Consider the following 18,625-nt stretch of genomic DNA (forward strand, 5'->3'; position numbering starts at 1 on the left):
GACCCATCTGGTGGTGGCATGGGCACGTGCCTGCAGGCTCATGCACACTGAAATCAGCTGCAGTTTTGCAACATGCTTGACTAGCTCATTTGTGCATTAGCCATAAGGTTTGATATGACCTGGAAAACTCCAGCTGGCACGCACAGACTGTTGCGCTCCTCTAGTTCATAGTTAACGCTATGAATTACAAGGAAAGGTTGGAATTGGCTTAGGCCCTGTCTACATTGGACTGAAGATCAGAAAAATAACCACCCCGGTTCCAGCTCTGTGATTGCATGAGAGCATCAGTGCTCAGAGGGCCTGAAGGCACGGCCACTTTCTCAGCTTCTTTTCTAGCGCTGCTGCGAGCTCAAGGAACGTCTCGGGCTGTTGTAACACATACTTCAGCTTGTATTGCCTTAGGTCATGTCTAACCCAAAGGTTATGTTTGTAACTAGTACATGCTGATGAAATGATTCTGTCCTGTCAAACAAAAACACCCCACTGCAAACGGGAGTTCAGACTTGTTTGCATTTCTTTGCCTGGGTGAGGGTTATCTTGACTGACTAGTTCGCTGAGTTTAGGGAAATTTGGGCACTTTCTTCAAAACTTAGTGAGAAACTGATTTTACCTTTAAAAGAGAAATGCTGCCTGAGACTAATTGTGAAACAGCAGAACCCTATCCCTTGTATTCTAATTCTTCCCAAGCTGGGGAAATGTGGACGCAAACTCCTATCGTGTGGCGTATTCAGAGTGAAAATGCAAAGGCACTAGGAGGTGAGGAGCAAAGCGCAGGGATTACAGCGCTGCTGAAGGCTAAAAGCCCCGAAACACAGGTGTCTGGGCTCTCTCCGGTGCAGCTCTCCTTGGTGGCCCGGCAGCGGTGGCAAGGGGACACTGAGCGCAGGGGCAGGACGCGCAGCTCAGACCCCAACTGTCAACTGACTGACCAAGCCACAGCTCCACCCAGAGCCCTGTTTCTCCGAGATAGCTAAATTATGCTGTTGAGAGGCTCCTTCAAAGAACTTGCAGCTTGTGCATATCCTGCCCAAACAGGCCCTAATTCTGGTGCTGAGTTCTGGGCAGATTGAAGAATAAAACTCTGGGTTGGGAGTTCTAAATTAATTTTTTTTTTTAACTCCCTCCCCTAGAATAAATGTTTACTGTTCCCACCTTAGCTTTGGGCTCCTTGGGTCTGGCTTAAGAACCTTGTAAATTTAATTGAATTCTGCCCTTAAAATTTAACTGCTGGGAACTCGTGCAGAAGGCTCAGATGTTGCTTTTCCTGGCTGTGTTTGCTGTGTGGCATCCAGCCGGTCGCTTCAGCCAGCCGTGGAGCCGGCGAGCACCCCCGGGCACCGGCCCCAGCTGGGCTGTTTGTTTTGTGCCGGGCACTGAGCGAGGGAGAAGAAAAGTCACATTTTCCTCCCATTTCTAATCTCTCCGCTCTCGCTGCCTTTTGTTCTTCGCTGAGGAGTGACAGAGGCAGGAGAAGGGGTGCGAGCGGGGCTGGCTTATCACTGCCCACCCCGGCCAGCTGCAAGAGCTGCAGCTGGCCCGCGGCGGCCGCCGGCTCGGTGTCGTTTTCTCCTTAGCTGGTTAATGTTTTTGCGGCAGGGCAGCGTGGCGTGGGAGAGCCGTCCGGAGGAGAGCATCGCGGGAGGCAGGGGCCCCGCCGCCGCCGGCTGAGCGCGGAGGGCCGCTCCGCCGGTGAGTCGGGAGCGGTGGGGACGTGGCAGCGGGGGGCAGCGCGGGAGCCTTCGGCGGGTTGTGCAAGCAACTCGCTTCGGGCTGTCGCGGGATTTCTGCGGCGGGATTTCCGGCCGGGTTTGGCAGGATTGTGTGGTTCGGCGGGGAAGGGGGGCGGCGGGGCGGGCAGAGCGCGGGTGCGTTTCAGGCGGCGTGGCGGAGGCGAGTTTCGCAGAGGGGTGGCAAGCTCGGGCCAACTTTCTCGCTTGAGAAAGGGGTGAGGATCTCGCCGGCTGGCTCGCGGGGCCGTGGCCGCCGAGGGGCTGCCGGCGCCGCTGCCCTGCTGGCCCTGAGCCGGGGGCCGGCCTGGAGCACAGTTGTCCTGTGCGTGGGGGCTGGATGTGTCCCCGTCCCCTTCCAGCAGCCATTTGCAGTGCCCTCGCCGGCAACCCTCGTGCCTTTGTGTGGCGAACGCGGTCCGCGAGCGCACAAAAACGAGGGGTGGCCCTGCGGGTGCAGGCATGGCCGCGGCCTGTGTGTCCCCTCGTGTTTCTAAGCTGGGCCCTCGGGGGCGTTTGGGGGCAGCGTGGGGAAGGGGGGGGGGTCTGAGGAGAAGGGCACCGAGAGGCACCTCGGGCCTCCCCCCTCGCCAGCCCCGCCGCCGGGGCCAGCAGGGGTCCTGCCCCGAGGCCGAGGGCCGCCACGGCGCCGTCGCCCCAGGCCCTTCCCTCGCTCCAGCGCGGCGTTTTCGGGTCTTACAGGTCACCATGGCCTCCCTGAGCCGCGCCGTACGGCGAGCCGTCCCCTGGAGAGCCGCCCGGCCCCTCGGCAGCGCCACGGGCCCCCCGGCCGAGAAGAGCGTCCCTTACCGCCAGACGCTGAAGGACGAGGGCGCCGGCGGGCCCGGGCGGCCGCTGCCGCCCTCGGCTGAGGTGGTGGTGGTGGGGGGCGGCAGCCTGGGCTGCCAGACCGCCTACCACCTGGCCAAGCTGGGGGCGCGCGGCGTGGTGCTGCTCGAGCGGCACCGCCTCACCTCGGGCACCACGTGGCACACGGCCGGTGAGCGCCGCCGCCCCGGCCCCCGCCGCCCTCTCTGGGGGGTTCCTTCCCTTTAGAAAGCATCCTCCCTCCCCGCCGCCTTTTTTCTTTTTTAGTGTGACCACCGAAACCCACACGAAGCTTGCTTAGCTATTTATTTTGGGCCCTAACAATTTCCTTTGGCAAGGGGGGGGAACTCGGCTTTATGGTTTTTGAGGGGGGTGGTGGGGGTGGTCTGCTCCAGAAACCGTTTTTCTCCCACTTCTTTTCCCATTTACATAACACCCCGGGGTGGGGGAAAACGGACGGTTCGTGCAGCCCCTACCCAGCCACGAGATGGAGCAAGGAGCCCGGCGGGGCCGGAGGAGCCGCCTTGCCCCCCGCCGGCGGGGCCGGGCGGGTGTGCGGAGCGCCGGACGTTTCTCCCCGCAGGGCTGCTGTGGCAGCTGCGGCCCAGCGACGTGGAAGTGGAGCTGCTGGCCCACACGCGCCACGTGGTCAGCCAGGAGCTGCCGGAGGAGACGGGGCTGCACACGGGCTGGATCCAGAACGGCGGCCTCTTCATCGCCTCCAGCAAGCAGAGGCTGGACGAGTACAAGAGGCTCATGTCGGTAGGGACGAGCCCTCGACGTCGCCGGCCGCGGCCAGGCGTCCCCCTGCTTTGCCCTTCTCTCTTAGTCTTGTTCATCTTCTTCCCGCGCCAGCAGGGCTGGTATTCCCAGTGCGGAAGAGCCTCGGGTATTTAAATGACCCGTTCCTCCCCACCTGGGAAATGGTCAGGGGCCTGAGGTGTGATTCGAGGACAGCCTCAACGGCTGTCCTAAAGCCAGGCCGTAAGGGTGCCAAGTGTCCTCGTCAGGGAGGAAGGTGAGGCCAAGGAGCAGGAATCACTGGCTGGATGAGCTTGGCCATACATACATCAGCCAGGGACCCCTCAACTGAAGCTGAGGTTGGTACACCTGGAGAAGCCATCTCAGAGCTGTCCCTGCGGACGAGCTACGTGCTTTGACGTTACATGTCCTCTGCTAACGAGTCCCTCACGCTGCAGAGGTCTGCAGAGGTGAAGGAACCTCAGGGCCTGTGGTCAGTGATGTGGAAGAGCTGGGCAGGGATTCAGCTTTTGCTGCTAGCCATTCCTCTGCCGCATGTGAGCTACGTGAACCCGCTCCAGTGCCCTGACCTGCTCGGCTGTCGCTGCCATTTGATTTCAAAGGGCTGCAGCACATACAGGCTCCAGGACAGCCAATTCTTCAGTTCAGTCCGTGAGCTGTTGCGCTGCCAATGAAATAGTTTGTTTGGAAATATCAGCCCCCCTGTTAATGCTCACTGTCCTCTTGGTGCACATGATACTGGATGGGCACAGTATCCTTACTCTAACCCTCTATGGTTAGAGTCCCTAGGTTTAACTTACCCCACTTGAGCTTTGCAAAATGAAACCCGACCGTGGATTTTTTCCAGCTCCGCAGACAGCTGATATCGGAATATGAGACAGTGATCCCTTAAAAACGCTAGAGACCTTCCTGTGATATTCACCGTGCTCTCTGTTTTGGGGCTTGCCTTGGAGCAGCTCAGAGCAGCAGTGCACTGCAGCAAAGCATGGAAGTTCATGCAAGGTTATCTGGGAGCTAAGTGTGTCCTGCGGCTCTCTTCCTCATCCACCAGCATGTGACGATCCAAAGCTTTTGTTGCCTGTTGAATTCCCCGTTCTCTCATTTGGTTCGCAGCTCGGGAAGGTCTACGGCGTGGAGTCCTACGTCCTGTCTCCCTCGGAGACCAAGGACCTGTACCCCCTGATGAACGTGGATGACCTGTATGGCACGCTATATGTCCCTAAGGATGGCACCATGGATCCTGCTGGCACCTGCTCAACTCTTGCCAGAGCAGCAACCGCCAGAGGCGCTGCGGTAATTACTAATTTATGCCAAGTGACGCTGGGAGGAGCTATCATCCCCTGCCTTCCCCTGCTCCCAGCTCCTCCTTTCACACTGGAACAGAGCTGCTCTTGCAGTGTTTCCAAGTCAGCCCGTTTGCCTGAGAACGGGGTTGTCCTAATTGGCTTTGGTGGCTCTTGTAGCCACAGCAGCAACGCTAGCAAGATGCTGGTGTTGTGCTGGAACTGTGAGGTCTAGGGAAATTATAGGCAGGAAAAAAGGCCTTTGGGAGCAAGATGAGGCAGAGCCCAGGGACTATCAGCCCATCCTTCATGTATTGCTTAGCTCATATGCAGGGCATGCAAATAATAAACATCCTCTGCAATTACAGGTGCTTAGGGTAACTGGTAGCAGCAGATTAATCCCAAGATTAGTGAGAATGTTATTATCTAGCAGAAAAAGTGATAAGTATTTACAAGCAAAGGAAGGTGGCCAGTGTCAGACCTCTGCTTATATTCACCTTTCCCAGCATGGAGAGTTTTTGGGGCCAGATGTCAGGAGAGCTGGATTATCCCGCTAATGTTTCAAACCTGCCGTGACTGTTTCTCATTATCTACCACCAGATTATAGAGAATTGCCCAGTGACTGGCATCCAGGTCAAAGTTGATGATTTGGGTGTGAAGAGGGTGTCTGCGGTGGAGACACCCTATGGGACTATACAGACTCCTTGCGTGGTGAACTGTGCAGGTATGGGGCAAAAAGCAATATGGGTGTTGGACCTGTCCTGCCGGGGCTAGCAGCCTGTTCACCACGGCCAGGCTGCAATGAAGGATATGGTTTTGCCTTGCAAGAGCCAGAGGGTCTTGTTCAATCTTTGTTTCCACGCTTCTGGCTGTAGACCTCCTCTCCCCACCCCCCCAAAAAAAACAACCTTAGGTCTCCTGCCGTGGACACTCATGTGGGCTGTAGTTGCTCACTGCAAGGTGGGTTTTCTCTCCAATAGGTGTGTGGGCCCGAGCCCTGGGCCAGATGGCTGGCGTTCACGTGCCGCTGGTTGCGATGCATCACGCCTATGTGGTGACGGAGCGCATCGAGGGCATTCAGGTCAGTCCAGCGCTGTGCTGCAGTGCGGTGGCTTTGCTGGCAGCCCTGGGCACATGGGATTGGGGCTTCTCCAGTTCCTTTGCACATGTGAGTGCAAATCAGAGCAGTTGTGAATGTCAGTTCGCCCAAAAGGCAGCTTGCATGTGCAGGATTACCCCAAACAAGTTTCACACTAAGAGCCAGCTGGGTATTTAACTCGCTGGTCCCTGCTTGGGTCAGGATAATGAGTGTTCCTGTCCCCAGCCTCTCGTCTGCACAGGCCGCAGCCACCCCTGAAACGGAAAGGGATGTGTTGTATCCTCTCTGAATCATTACTGGCTGCAGCATTTCCAAACCTGATGCTGCTGGGTTTATGCCTGAGCTCCCAGCTAGATACCTCTCTGGCAACACGAGCACAGTGACAAAAAGTGGACGTTTCCAGTGGCTCCTCACAACCTGAGTGTGGGATTCATAATGGCTGGAGGGCAGTGCTGCCGTTCCCCAGCGTGGGGCAGGAGACAGGACGGAGCACCCTGGCACGCTCAGACTGTGAGAACTCCCCACCCTGCTGCCTTCGGGGCAAACCTGTACCCCTGGGCCAAGCTCTGCAGGCACAAACTGAGTGAGGCACTCAGTGCTGAGTGTGATTTTCTGCCTGAAAGGCTGAATTGGAGCCCAGATGTTGATGCACCATTCAGTTACTTAGCAGCAATAGCAGTGCCACTGCTATGGACGCTTACCTAGGGCTCCTCAGTGCAGATCTCCGAGAACTTACAGGCCCATGTTTTACAGGGGAGAAATGAGAGCCCAGGGGAGACCCAGGACAGAGCTCAGGTCTCTGAAGCTCGAGTCGGTGTTACAGCCACCTGGCTACACAGCTTCTCCTCGTAGTGAACGCACAGGAGTACCTGATTACCTTAATGGAGTCATTTTTAATATTTAGCAATGTTTTGATTAGCAGGATAATTTTTCTTCATCTTTTTTCCCTCTGTAGGATTATTGTAGGGTCTCTGATGTACTTTGTGTGTTTGCTAACAGCATTCATAAAGATGCCAAACACTTTCTGAACAAGTCCCAGTCACCAATAGGAAGAGGTACAGCTCTCCAAGCATTGCTAAACCATCCCAAGAAATCTGCTCCTGCCTTCTGGCTACAGAGATTTGTTTGTGAATCAAAGCAGACTTCATTCACACAGGCTCTATGGACTTTGAGGGTAACATGCTGGTTAGTTCCCATCCCACTGAAACAGTCTGTGTCTGCGTTTTCAGTCCTAGATACCTCATTTTAAGAAAATACTGGTAGCAATGATTATATTCTAGTAACTCCAGTGCGCTGTACAAACACAGCGCAAAAGAGACTTTTCACAGAAGACGCTGTAGCTTGCAAACCCCGATGCCTCTTGTTTAATCCATTTAAGTTTGTTTGTCAACATGAAATACAGTCAGCCCTATAACAGTACTGTTCACGTTACCTAAATGTTTGTCAATCCATTATTGAAGAGAACAAATCTCTCATTCTTTGCACGCTGCTGCCTGAGCTGTTTCGCTCTTGTATCTTCCTGTGTAGGAGGGTAGGAGAGAAATGATTCTTCCTTTAGTGTGGGTCGAAACACAGCAGGGGCTCACTTTCATCAGAGCAGTTTCGGCCCCTTGCTTGTGGTAGAGGAGCACCCGGAAAGGCAAGGCTGTGTTGCCCTGGCATCTCTGCACCCATTCCCACTAACTTGGTGCTCATCTAGGCGTTTCTGGAGTTGGCTAGCTGTTAACTAGGCAGGGTTTGTATGAGATTTTGGCTTCTGAGTTGTACGTCTGAATTCAGGCCTTGTGAATACTGCTTGCTCCCCGCAGCCCATGACAGAAGTAGGCTCCCAGCAGCTCCCAGGCGTGTGCTGTGGTGCGTATTCGGGTCTGTGCAGCACCTGGGTCGTGTCAGCACCTCCTGCTCTGCATCAGGCCCAGGGCTGGTGCACGCAGCTGATGTACAGGGAGTAGGCTCAGCCCATACAATCATTGCAGCCTCTCCTTTCCCCACAAGTTACGAAAGCCACTTTGCTGCTGGCGGTTTGATTGGGTTTGCTGGAGCTGAACTGGATGTCCCCGTCTGCAGGCGACATGGGGAGCAAGGAGGGGATTTGGGGGCTGTGAGAGCCTCAGCAGAGCCACTGCTGATGCTATGGATACACTGGGAGCATGGGCAGCAAGGAAAACATACTGGTATTTGAGCACCAACTCTACCAGCTTGGCCTGGCTGATGGGACAGTGGCCACCTTGCTGGCACAGCCGAAGGGCAGGAGCTTCGGGGCTGCGGCTCCTGGCCCCTCCTGTCCTGTCTCGTCCCTCCTGCCCTGTCTCACCCCTCTGCTTTCCCTCCCTATTTTTAGAACATGCCAAACGTTCGAGATCACGACGCCTCAGTGTATCTCCGTCTCCAAGGCGATGCCCTTTCCGTGGGTGGATATGAGTCAAATCCAATATTCTGGGAGGAGGTGAGTGATGCCGAGAGGATTTTTAAGAGGAAATGAGGCATGTTACCAGGAAACCCACTTTGATGGAGTGGGTGCTGAAGTGAGCTCCTCACCTCCTGGCTCATGTGCCGGAAAATGCAGAACAGCACCTGCTAATATCCAGCCTCCACGAGGCCCAGGAGGTGGTGAGTGGTGAGGAGAAAGCACAAGAGCATCTTCCACTTGGGTCTGTCGAAGGGGTAGATACAGGATGCACCACTAGCAAAAATGAGATGAGAAAGCTGGCCTGGCCCTGGCGGAGGTTTAGGAGGTTACTAGGCAATTCCCTGCCCTGCCACAGGCTGTTCATCAAGTCACTGAGGAGGTGTCTTTCTTTGGGCTCTTTTCCCAGCCCTTTTGCCGAGTTTGGTGCTGCATCCCTCCTGGAGGGCTGGGCCAATCTGTCCCCAGGTGGCTTCCAAAGATGTACCACAGAGCCAGGGTTTCTCTCTCCATCTGAGGGAGAAGGTCCTCCAGTTTCCCAGAAAACACAGCAGGAGTTTGAGATGTCCATGCCCGCAGTCACTTGCCTGCACAGGACAGGACATTGTGCTCACGTTCTGTTCTGGGAAGGTGAAGTGCTGGTGATCTGGGATGTGCAAGGGTCTTTGCTCTGGAGTGTCCTCAGTGTCCTTTGGTGGGGCTCTGGTTGGCTTCATACCTTGATACTTGTCTAGGTGGCTCATAAAGACCCAAAGAAACCAGAATCTCAAAACCAGCCTCTGCTTTCCATGGGCTCAGAGACTGCCAAAGTTGAGAACTTCTTAAACCATAAGCCAGACTCTCCTTTTGTGTCCTGATTCCTGTTTCTCACCTTCAGGTATCTGAAAAATTTGCTTTTGGTCTCTTTGATCTGGACTGGGATGTTTTCATGCAACACATTGAAGGTGCTGTCAACAGAGTCCCAGTGCTGGAGAAAACGGGAATTAAATCCACCGTGTGTGGGCCAGGTAATATTTCAGTAGTTGTGTCATGGCAGCCATGTTCCTTGCAAGATTTTTTTTTGGAGCTGCGCTGACCCCTTACCTCCGCTTTAGAACTTTAAGTCTTGGCAGGTACGGTATTGGCATAGGAGATCGTGCCCTGACCAAAAAGCAGAGAAGGCATTAGTATGGGCTGAGCTTGAGATTTAGGAGTTGAAAATGGCTCTCCAGGTCACGGTGTGCCATGACCACGGTGCGCATTGGCTGGCTGCTCCAGGCCTTCCTTCAGGCACCAGCTCGTGCCCCTGTGGCCCCACTTATTCCTTGTTTATACCTTGCTGTGTGGCCACGGGATGCTAGGACTGGAGTGGAAATGATTCGTTTGATGTGCTCAAAGATAGGAGAGAATTTGGCACGTCCTGTGAACCACTCTGCTTCAAGCAGCTTGTGGGAATGTTAATTAGAGCCAATATTGACTTAACTGACCTGCTTTGGCACTGACAAGCCTGGCAGAGCTGTCTCTCTCTCCTGGCACAGTGGCTGTTTTGATTCTTGCACATGTCTGCTTTGGAAAGACTGCAGATCTGGTGCAATGACTGGTGAGTTTGTCATTTTTGGGGGCGGAAGGGAAGCAGGGGTGGGTAGATTGGCTCTACCGAACCTCAGAATTTATACAGCTTGTTATTTTCCTGTTGTGCATCGTCTTGCTCTGATATAGCCTCTCATGTGCCAGACAGCCCTTGGTGTTAGGGAGCTTGCAGATCCCATCCCCTTCAGCAATGAGATCTTGCTGTCCTGTGTTCCCACTGCGAGAGTGCTCGAACGAGTGGTGGGTGCTGGCCCCGGGCACGAGGGGTGCAGCGTCTCTGAAGCCCACTGAGGCCAGGCAGGTGAAAAGGCACAGGCTGGGAAGCTTCAGGGTGATGCCCCATCCTCCGCTGCACTATATCTGCAGAAAACTTCATAATCCCCGGGAGACATAAACACACTGAACACAGAGAAACTTTTCTGTTTAGCTGCAATAGTGCTGTCTTCCTAGAGGTGGCATCCCAAGCTTAGCATAGGTAGAAAAATAGTTGGAGGGGAATATTGCCTGTTAGTGCCTTTCTTGGTCCAGACTGAGGGGATTTTTAGCAGAGATTCACAGAAAAACAAACACATTTGCAGCTGATGATGTTGCCACTGGACTGGAGAATTAAGGGGCAGATGTTCTCAAGTAGTGGCCTGTGTTTTTGCAAGTGTTATTTACTGTTATTTGTACAATGGGTTTCCAGGCTCCTGGGCAGATTAGATTTACCGAGATTTGCATCAAAGGGTGTCTGGTGTGGAGTTAAAGGGAATAACATTGCTTTAGGGTGGTCCAAGCAGTAGCTGGGCTATCCTACTTCAGATGATGCTGCTATTATGGGGAACTTTGCACGGGATCTGCCAGCAGTTGAACCTAAGCCCTGCACAATATGATCAGCCCCCTGTCTTGGCCCTGAAATCCGCCATACGTTAAAAAAATCAGCTCTTATTTTGCTGAAGCCCTTGAAAGGAAACCCTCTAGCCCCTCAGGGAGGGAGCAGTGCTGTTTTACAAAGGGAAAGTAGGGCACATCTCTTACCCCAAAGCAGATAAAACATGCTGTGTACAAGGTGGAGGCCTTGGCCCTGGGTAATGCAGGTTTGATTAAACTGCAGTGCAAGTACAGCTGGTGGTCTCCAGTGGGAGGCTGGCTTCTTGTAGATATATGCCTAATATTTCTAATACAGTAATGTAATTTCCAAAGCGGCAGGAATCCTTCCATCCTACTTCTTCATTTGAACTAGCATCTGCTCTGTTTGCGACAGCTGAGTCGCGCTGGATTGAAGCAAATAGCAAATGCTTGTCATTTCCTCTGCGTGGTAAATATTTCACCAACAGAACAATTAACTCCTTTTAAAAAGTTGTCCTTTGCAGAGAAAGCTGCCTGTGGGGACCCTAAAGGGCCAGCCGTGTGCCTAGCAGTGCCACGGTGCTCATGCTCCCAGCACTGGGGGCAACAGTGGACCTCACTGGGGTAGTTTAAGGCGTTACTGCTCTGGCTGCTGTTTCCTGTTCTGGGAGTTTCAAGGTAATTCTGCCCAGAGCTGGCCCGACTGCTCACCCCACTCGTCCGGGTCCGGAATGAGTAGCCAAATTGTGGGTCACCATGGGGTACCAGCAAGGGTCTCAAAGGCACCAAGTGTAGCTATAGGAAATGGTCTGCAAATATGAGGCGAGCTGGGGCTCTTTTTCTAAACTCAGTTTCTGAAGAGCCTTCCTGTACCTTCAGGCCAACAAGGCACTTCAGTATTTATTTTTATGGCAGTGGAACTTAAGTGTTGGAATGACGAACTCCACTGAACAGGGTGCAGGACAAGCATCAGATATGTGGTTCTTGCCCAAAGTATTAATTAGCTCTTGTTGATTTACCTCTTGACTTCTCCTGAGGATCAAGATCATGGGAAGCAAACTGGCCATTGCCAGTGAGTGGTAAGAAGCAGACCTAACCCTGTCTCTCCTCTTTCCTTTCACGGACAAATCACCTTAAAGCTATGAGAAGGATTACGTCCCTCCCATCAGGTTGTTTTGCTGTGTTCTGCTCAACAAGCCATGCAAAGGCAGAACTGCAAAGCAGACGGTTTTTGCCACCAGCGCCTGCCTCTCCCACTGGCAGTGCTTATATATCTGTGTGTATGAGAGCTTGCATGAGAGCCCGGCACTGTGCTGGGTGTCACGGCACCTCCCTCTGGTCCCCACTGCCTGGGCCCTGTTGGAGAGGTGGCAGATCAAGGGTGCCCAAGCTGAGACACTGGGAAGTCCTCAGTGCTGGTCTGACTCCAGCCCCATCAATCTCTCCAGGAGGAGGAGCAGGATGAGGCCAGCACTGAAAGCTGTAGAACTGCACTCCTAAAGTGCGTGAGGTGTCCCCAAAATGCCTGGCCTGGCCTCACTGACAGATCCTCCTCTCTCTGTGTTCCAGAGTCGTTCACAGCCGACCACAAGCCACTCATGGGCGAAGCCCCAGAAGTCCGAGGCTTCTTCCTCGGCTGTGGCTTCAACAGTGCTGGTAAGAGGAAACCTGAAGAAATCACACCTTGTGCGTCCTAAGCTCTGCAAGCATTTAAATCCCAGGCAGACCCTGAGCAACTAAATGGGGAATTTAGCCTCTTTGCCTGATTTCGATCCTTGTCTCTTTCCCCAGGAATGATGCTTGGAGGTGGCTGTGGGAGGGAACTGGCTCACTGGGTCATCCATGGGCGTCCAGAAAAGGACATGTACAGCTATGACATCAGGTAGGTCCTCCTGGCTCTGCGAGGCTGCTCCAGGGCACGTCTTCCTTCACTGAAATGGGTCCGGGCTGTCTTTGGGGAACAGTTTTGAGGTAGGGCTGGCACTGGAGGCTAGGAGTGGGCTTACCGTAGCCTGTCACCAGAAGTTGGTGCCGAGGGACGGAGGACAGCCCTTCCCCTGCAAGCACGGGGCAGTCTCTGCGCAGCAGCCTTGACTCTGTGAGAAGCTGGAATCAATTACACTTAACAGCTTTAATGAATTTACATGTTGGGTTTATCTCATTTGCCTCATTCCATTTCTGCGCAAACAGCTTCCATCAGACGCAAGGAGATTGTAATGATGAGAAAGGACAGGGTAATTACGTTTGGGTTTTGTTGTTGTTCAATTAGTGCCATGCCTAATCCTCTAAGTTAATAATCAGGGGTGACGATTTCAACTGGAGAAAGATTAGCTTCTCCCCACTCTCTCTGCGGCATGACATAGGTCTGGAGATTTCCAGAGTACAAACGCCGGTTCTGTAATTGCTTTTTACTTTCCCAATTATATTTGATTGAGCTTGGGCTTTCTTATGGGCCTCATAACAATGGCAACAAACTTGGGGACAAAGCTTTTAAAGTTGCATTGCTTTAATAGAAAAGCTGGTAGAGAACCACTGAATTAGCCTGGGAGTTTGGGAAGGAGAGGAGAAATCAGTGCTGTTGCCTGTAGAGGTCAGCAGAAAGACGCCTCCAGTAGCCTTCCTCCGGCTGGCATTGCAGCTAGACCCCTCAGAGACTGACTGTTCCCAGAAAAAAGAAATCACTAGGCTGGGCAGGCACGGCTGCAATGTCAATAGGGGAGGGTTGGCACAACCCAAAGCCGTCGTGAGGCTGATCTGGGCTTTGAAACCCCACTCCCACTCAGGAAGCTGCAGGGGAGCTTTCCAGCCCCTGCGGAGGGGTCAGGATTACCCAAGCGTCTCCAATACCCCATCTCGGAGTTGCAGTGACGTCTCCACACTCATTGTGAGTCCTCCCTCTTCAAAGCATGCTACCAGTGTTAAATCTGAGCAGGTGGCCTGCGAGGCTGGCATTTCCCTCACTGCTGTCTAGCAGATGGAGAAGCTGTGGCCCCGAGGAGGGCTTGGTGACTTGACAAAGGTCACAAGAGGGAGTCTGTGTCGGAGCCAGAACTGTCACATCTTTGTTTTGCCTCCCCTCATTTTCCCCATGATCCTTTTCTCGTGGTTGCAGATAGCAGCCCAGAATTCATCCTAAGCCTCCCAAATAGACCATGCCACGCTTGTACCTCCTAGAGTCTTAATTTCAGTTTCCAGGTGGGGCTGGGTGCCAGCACGTGATGCCTCTTGGGGTCCTGCCCATCAGGAGTAGCTGCGGGGATGTACCCGCTTTTGCCAGCCACCTCCACACTGCTGCTAAATCACCGGGGAGGCAGCCCCAGGGGGACTCCATGCCTCTCTGCAGCTGTCCCCTTGCCAGCCACCTATATTAACTCAACTCGAGTGCTGGCTGATTTTGCTTTACGTTAATGTGCTGGGCTGCAAATGAGGCAGCTGAGGAGCAGCTCTGCAGCTACTACCGTCCTTGCCATGGGCCGGGGAGCTCCAGTGGGAGCTGCTGCCATCTTGATGTCTTGTCGCAACTCCCGTGTCTGCTGCCTTGCTCAGAGTGCTCTATCCGTTTGGGTTTTTGTGTTTCCTGGAGCTCTCCAGCTGATGTCAATCCTCATCATGGGTTGTGGGGTGTTTTTTTTTTTGGATGATGATGGTTACTGAGCCTCTCTTTAAATAATTCCCTTTTCTGCATATTTAAATATTTATCTCTTCAAAACATTCGCTTGTAAATATTTCTTCTGACAGCTGTTGCTCTTCTCACTGCTGTCAGAAGTGCAGCGTGCTGGGCCGCAGCTGAGGAGGCGAGCGGGGCCATGCCATGCCATGTGTGCTGGGCTGGCAGTGGGGTGGCTGCCCCACGCCGAGTCCGCAGCCATGTGGAGCCCCGCAGAGCTGAGTCCCGCAGAGCTGGCTCGTGAAATGCCCACAGTTACTTTTCAGGCAGTGTTGTTTGTGTTTTGGAGCTCCCAGGTTTTGGGTCGTGCAAGCCCTGGAAGGATTTGACAGTGCAATGTAACCCATGCATCTGTCCTAGCAAAACTAGAATAGTGGCACGTAAGCATCTCTGGTCTCCACTCTATTTTGCCTCTTTGGACATCTCCTGGGAAGCACCAATGCAGCATATCTAGTGGTGGAGCAAATCTCAGCTGAGGTGGGGGGAGAAAACCCCTCTTGGCCGCCCCTATGAAGAGGGCAGCGGGTGGATGGAGCGGGGAGATGCTGAGCTGGGCTTTCTGCACAGCCTGCCCTGCTGCTGCCATCCGCTGCTCTCCAAGTGCCCTGCATCTCCTCGGCATGCAGAAAGCGGGGAAGAAGGTTGAAAGTATCATTTTAAAAGGCCCTATAAATTATACTGTCTTGCCTTTCATCTGATCTCTGGCTTCCTTTCTGCAGACCTGGGGGCTCTGGGCTGGATGGGAGCCCACCATAATGCTGAAAGCCACTTGCCCCTGCTTGCCAGAGGCAGCGGATGGGAGAGGTGCCACCAGTGCGCGCAAGAGGTTGTTGTCCATGAGTTATAGGTCTCTGGTAATAATAATAGGAGCATGTGCTGAACCGGCACATTCCTTCAAGGAGCTTTTCTGTTTGAAAGATGAAAATATGTCGAACAAATTTAAAATGCTTCGGTTTTTATTTATATTGCAGTCTAGGGAGATTTGGATGAAAAATGTAAAGAATGTTCACGGCTCTTTCCTTTCTCAGGGCCACGTTTAAAGCAGGGTTGTGCAAAAGGAGCGCTCTGAGGCCAGCCTGACACTGAAGCGGAGTGGAATTAACCCAAATTCTCCTCTTCCCCCCACCCGATAGGACCATATTCTGCTCTCAGTTATGCTGGGGTAAATCCACATAACTCAGGGCAGCAGAGTGCGGTCTGGGCAGTGCAGAGAGCCCCTGGTCGGGAGGCCAGGGCCATCAGTACGCGCGGGGCCACAGGTTGGTGGATGCATGCCTCTCTCTCTGCCTTCCAGGCGCTTTCCCCACTCTCTCACTGACAACAATCGCTGGCTGCGCGAGCGAAGCCATGAGTCCTACGCCAAGAACTACTCCGTGGTCTTCCCCTATGACGAGCCCCTGGCAGGACGCAACATGAGGAAAGACCCCCTGCATGAGGTGAGGTGCTCCCCAAAGCAGTGCGCCGCCTCCAAAGCGCCATCCACCCATGCTGGGAGGGATCCCCGCAGTGGGTGAGCATTTTCAATATATGATGCTTAAATGCAAAGCTGGATTTTCAGTGGTTTTGCAGGTGGGCAGCGTTGCAGCTACTGCTGCTCAGAGCTGCCTACAACACCCCGCTCCTGCTGGCGACTCGAAGGTGACCTGAGGGCTGGCTCCATGTCTTGCCCAACTGCTGCGAATCAAAGAAACTCCATTTACCTTCCCGCCACTGCAAAGAAGGAACTGAGTTTCCTGAGCCTGTTTCAGCTCATTGCTAATTCAGATCACGCCACTTCTCTTCCGATGGAGAACAGAGACTTAAGCAGTAAAACAGACATTCCTCCCTGCCCTCCCCCATTGTTTGCTTGACAGCTCAGTTGTTTTCTGTCACTGAGGATGCAATTTATTTTTTAATAGAATGTCTAATAAGCGATGCCCATTTGACTGACAGCCTGGTATCTATACATGAAGCTCCAGAACATGTGCTACATTTTATAAATAGACACTGAATCATTTCTAAAACATTCAACAAAATCTATTCTTTTCTGAACAGAGGCACCAAACAAAAATATCTTAATGGATCCCTAATTAATTGCATGCAGAGATATTTGCCTGAGAACACAGAGGAGGAATGAAAAGGTTGCCATATAAATCTTAAGTGTTATTATGTAATTACTGTTAAAAACATCGGGGAGAATCTTTCTCTCTGGATTCAAGATCTTTTGATCACTAGTGTCTCAAAACACAAACTTCAGGGCAGTGCACAACTGACCTGTGGGACTTCTTGCTGTTGGATCTCGCTGTTAAGGCAAATGCCTTTGTTTGGTGGACAAAAATATTAGGGATTTCACGGGAGCTGGTATTTTCCACTATTTTGAAAAACAAATCACAGAACTCATTTCTGCTACTGCCCTCCCTTCTTGCCGCTTGGCTGCTGATAGCCAAAGCGTCAAGAATCTGGTCTTGCGCGTGCATTTAAGGAGGGCAGCCTCAGCAGAATGGAAATGACTCAACGCAAAGATTTTAATTTTTTTTTCTTGTTGTTCCTATTTCTTTGGCATCATCTTACTTAGGAGCTGCTGCAACAAGGCTGTGTTTTCCAGGAGAGGCATGGCTGGGAGAGGCCTGGCTGGTTCAACCCCAAGGGAGCAGCTCCGGTAAGGACAGCACACACTTTTGGAGAGGATTTTCAGCCTGTGCCCTGCACAGGTCCTCGAGGGTATAGGATGTGCACTGTGCGTGTGGGTTGTGCACTGCATGTGCGGGCAGCACACTGCGCTGTCTTTCCAGGCGCGGTAGGAATGCAGCTGAAATCTCCAGCTGCCTTTTGCAGCTGCTTGGCTTTGGCCATGCGCCACTTTCCTCGCTACCCCCCGTCCTGCCCGCTTCTCTTCCCAGGTCCTGGATTACGACTACTATGGGGCTTACAAGCAGCAGCGTCACGACAACTACACGTACAACCAGCTGCTGGGGGACGAGTACACCTTCGACTTCCCCCCCCATCACCACATTGTGAGTGGGGCCTGCCAGGGAGGCAAGGGGTCATTTGGGACTGGCAAGGGACTCCTGGGGGGCAGACCCTGGTCGTGAGCAGCAGCATGGCGCTGTCAGCCTGGCCCACATTGGGGGCATAGCCTGCCCCCACACTCAGGCCCCAGTATGTCCACGGAGAGCACCAGGGCTGGGGCACCTGTCTGAAACCTCTGTGCACATCCGGGCTAGGAAAATCAGTGACATCAGAGCCAGTACAAGCAGCTTTGGGTCTAGAAAACCCAGTCGGTGAGGTTTAGAGGAACTTGAAACCAAGGGAGCTTTGCCCATCTTTCACTGGGAAAAGTGTTCCGAAAGGATTAGGAGAAAAGGGCGGTCCGTGCTTGGAAACATCAACAGAGGAATTTTATGTGGAATTTTAGTGTTGTTTTCCCAAATGAAAGAGTAGACACCAGCTTGAGGGAAGTTCAGATATGTCTGCAGAACGAGTGTGTGTGTTCCCTCCAGCAGAGTTAAACAGAGAGTTCTCCCAGAGCTGCACTGGCTCCCTGCTCCCCTGTGGAGCTGCCAGCCGGAAAATCAGCCCTGGCGCAGTCTGAAATGGGAGAAGACGCACCCAGCTTGATAAGCTTTAACTATCACTATTGATAACTACCATGTGTTACTGCTGTAAAGAATGGGATTGGACAGACAGACAGCGCTGTCTTGTTGTCAGATTCGCTACATTTGTTTGTCATTACGTACATGGTTTAATGTGTCTCTCCCTTTTAGAGTGAGAAGGAGATGGCTCAACTTCAGTGATGTATTTGCTTTAATTTTAGATCAAGAATGAATGTCTAACGTGCAGAAATGCCCTGGCTCTCTTTGACTTGTCTTATTTTGGGAAATTCTACCTGGTTGGTCCTGAAGCGACAAAAGCGGCCAACTGGCTTTTTACTGCCGATGTTAGCAAAGCACCAGGTACTGGCTCAACCTTGCTATTTCAGCTTCAGAGTGCCAGGGATTTTACTGATGTTTCTGCTGAGCATGGGACTGAAAGGCTGCCCTAGGAGATTATATCTGTAACTAAAACAAATTGTGGGTGACCCAACCTGGCTTTTGTTGTAAATGTTGCTTTTGCAGAGGATGTGGGAAGCAGCCGAGAGCGACCATTTTCCCTGTCCTCTCCAAAAGCTGTATTTTACTCTCAGTCACATTGGTGCCAACCTTCTCCTGCACCTGGGGCGAGAGAGGGGAGTGTCTGTGCACCAGAGCCCAGCTGCCAGTTCACAGCTGGAGAAATGAATGTCCTGGGGTAAATAGAGGTGACATCTAGCAGACAGCAGTTTCATCAGGCAGGGACAGGACAGTGCGCTAGGACCAATTCTGAGCTCTCTTGCCCTAGCACGAATTGAAGTAACTCCCGAAGTCCACGAGAGTAACGAATATAAGGTAGCAGGAGAGGAGGATTGACCACGCTCTGCTGCTGCTCCTCCTTGGAGTG

The 18,625-nt window shown here is 52.9% G+C and overlaps 1 protein-coding gene across 3 annotated transcripts in view; it reads left to right on the top strand.

Moving 5' to 3' along the window:
- Positions 1–1,025: 1,025 nt before the first annotated feature.
- The window catches only part of SARDH (sarcosine dehydrogenase), a 37,757-nt gene continuing 20,157 nt past the window's right edge, over positions 1,026–18,625 (top strand). The window contains exons 1-15 of one of the 3 annotated variants that reach the window (XM_068915177.1): positions 1,026–1,464; positions 1,597–1,689; positions 2,430–2,727; positions 3,139–3,317; positions 4,431–4,610; positions 5,201–5,324; positions 5,581–5,681; positions 8,041–8,145; positions 8,984–9,113; positions 12,073–12,159; positions 12,295–12,385; positions 15,465–15,606; positions 16,725–16,808; positions 17,050–17,163; positions 17,964–18,102. In XM_068915177.1, the coding sequence (XP_068771278.1) occupies positions 2,436–2,727; positions 3,139–3,317; positions 4,431–4,610; positions 5,201–5,324; positions 5,581–5,681; positions 8,041–8,145; positions 8,984–9,113; positions 12,073–12,159; positions 12,295–12,385; positions 15,465–15,606; positions 16,725–16,808; positions 17,050–17,163; positions 17,964–18,102 (1,768 nt within the window). In that variant the 5' untranslated portion in view covers positions 1,026–1,464; positions 1,597–1,689; positions 2,430–2,435. Of the gene's footprint in view, positions 1,477–1,596; positions 1,690–1,857; positions 1,946–2,429; positions 2,728–3,138; positions 3,318–4,430; positions 4,611–5,200; positions 5,325–5,580; positions 5,682–8,040; positions 8,146–8,983; positions 9,114–12,072; positions 12,160–12,294; positions 12,386–15,464; positions 15,607–16,724; positions 16,809–17,049; positions 17,164–17,963; positions 18,103–18,625 lie in introns of those variants that run through there. The other 2 variants (XM_068915176.1, XM_068915178.1) reach the window with 2 other exon arrangements.

This window comes from Struthio camelus, chromosome 20, assembly GCF_040807025.1.
Source record: "Struthio camelus isolate bStrCam1 chromosome 20, bStrCam1.hap1, whole genome shotgun sequence".
Taxonomy (NCBI): domain Eukaryota; kingdom Metazoa; phylum Chordata; class Aves; order Struthioniformes; family Struthionidae; genus Struthio; species Struthio camelus.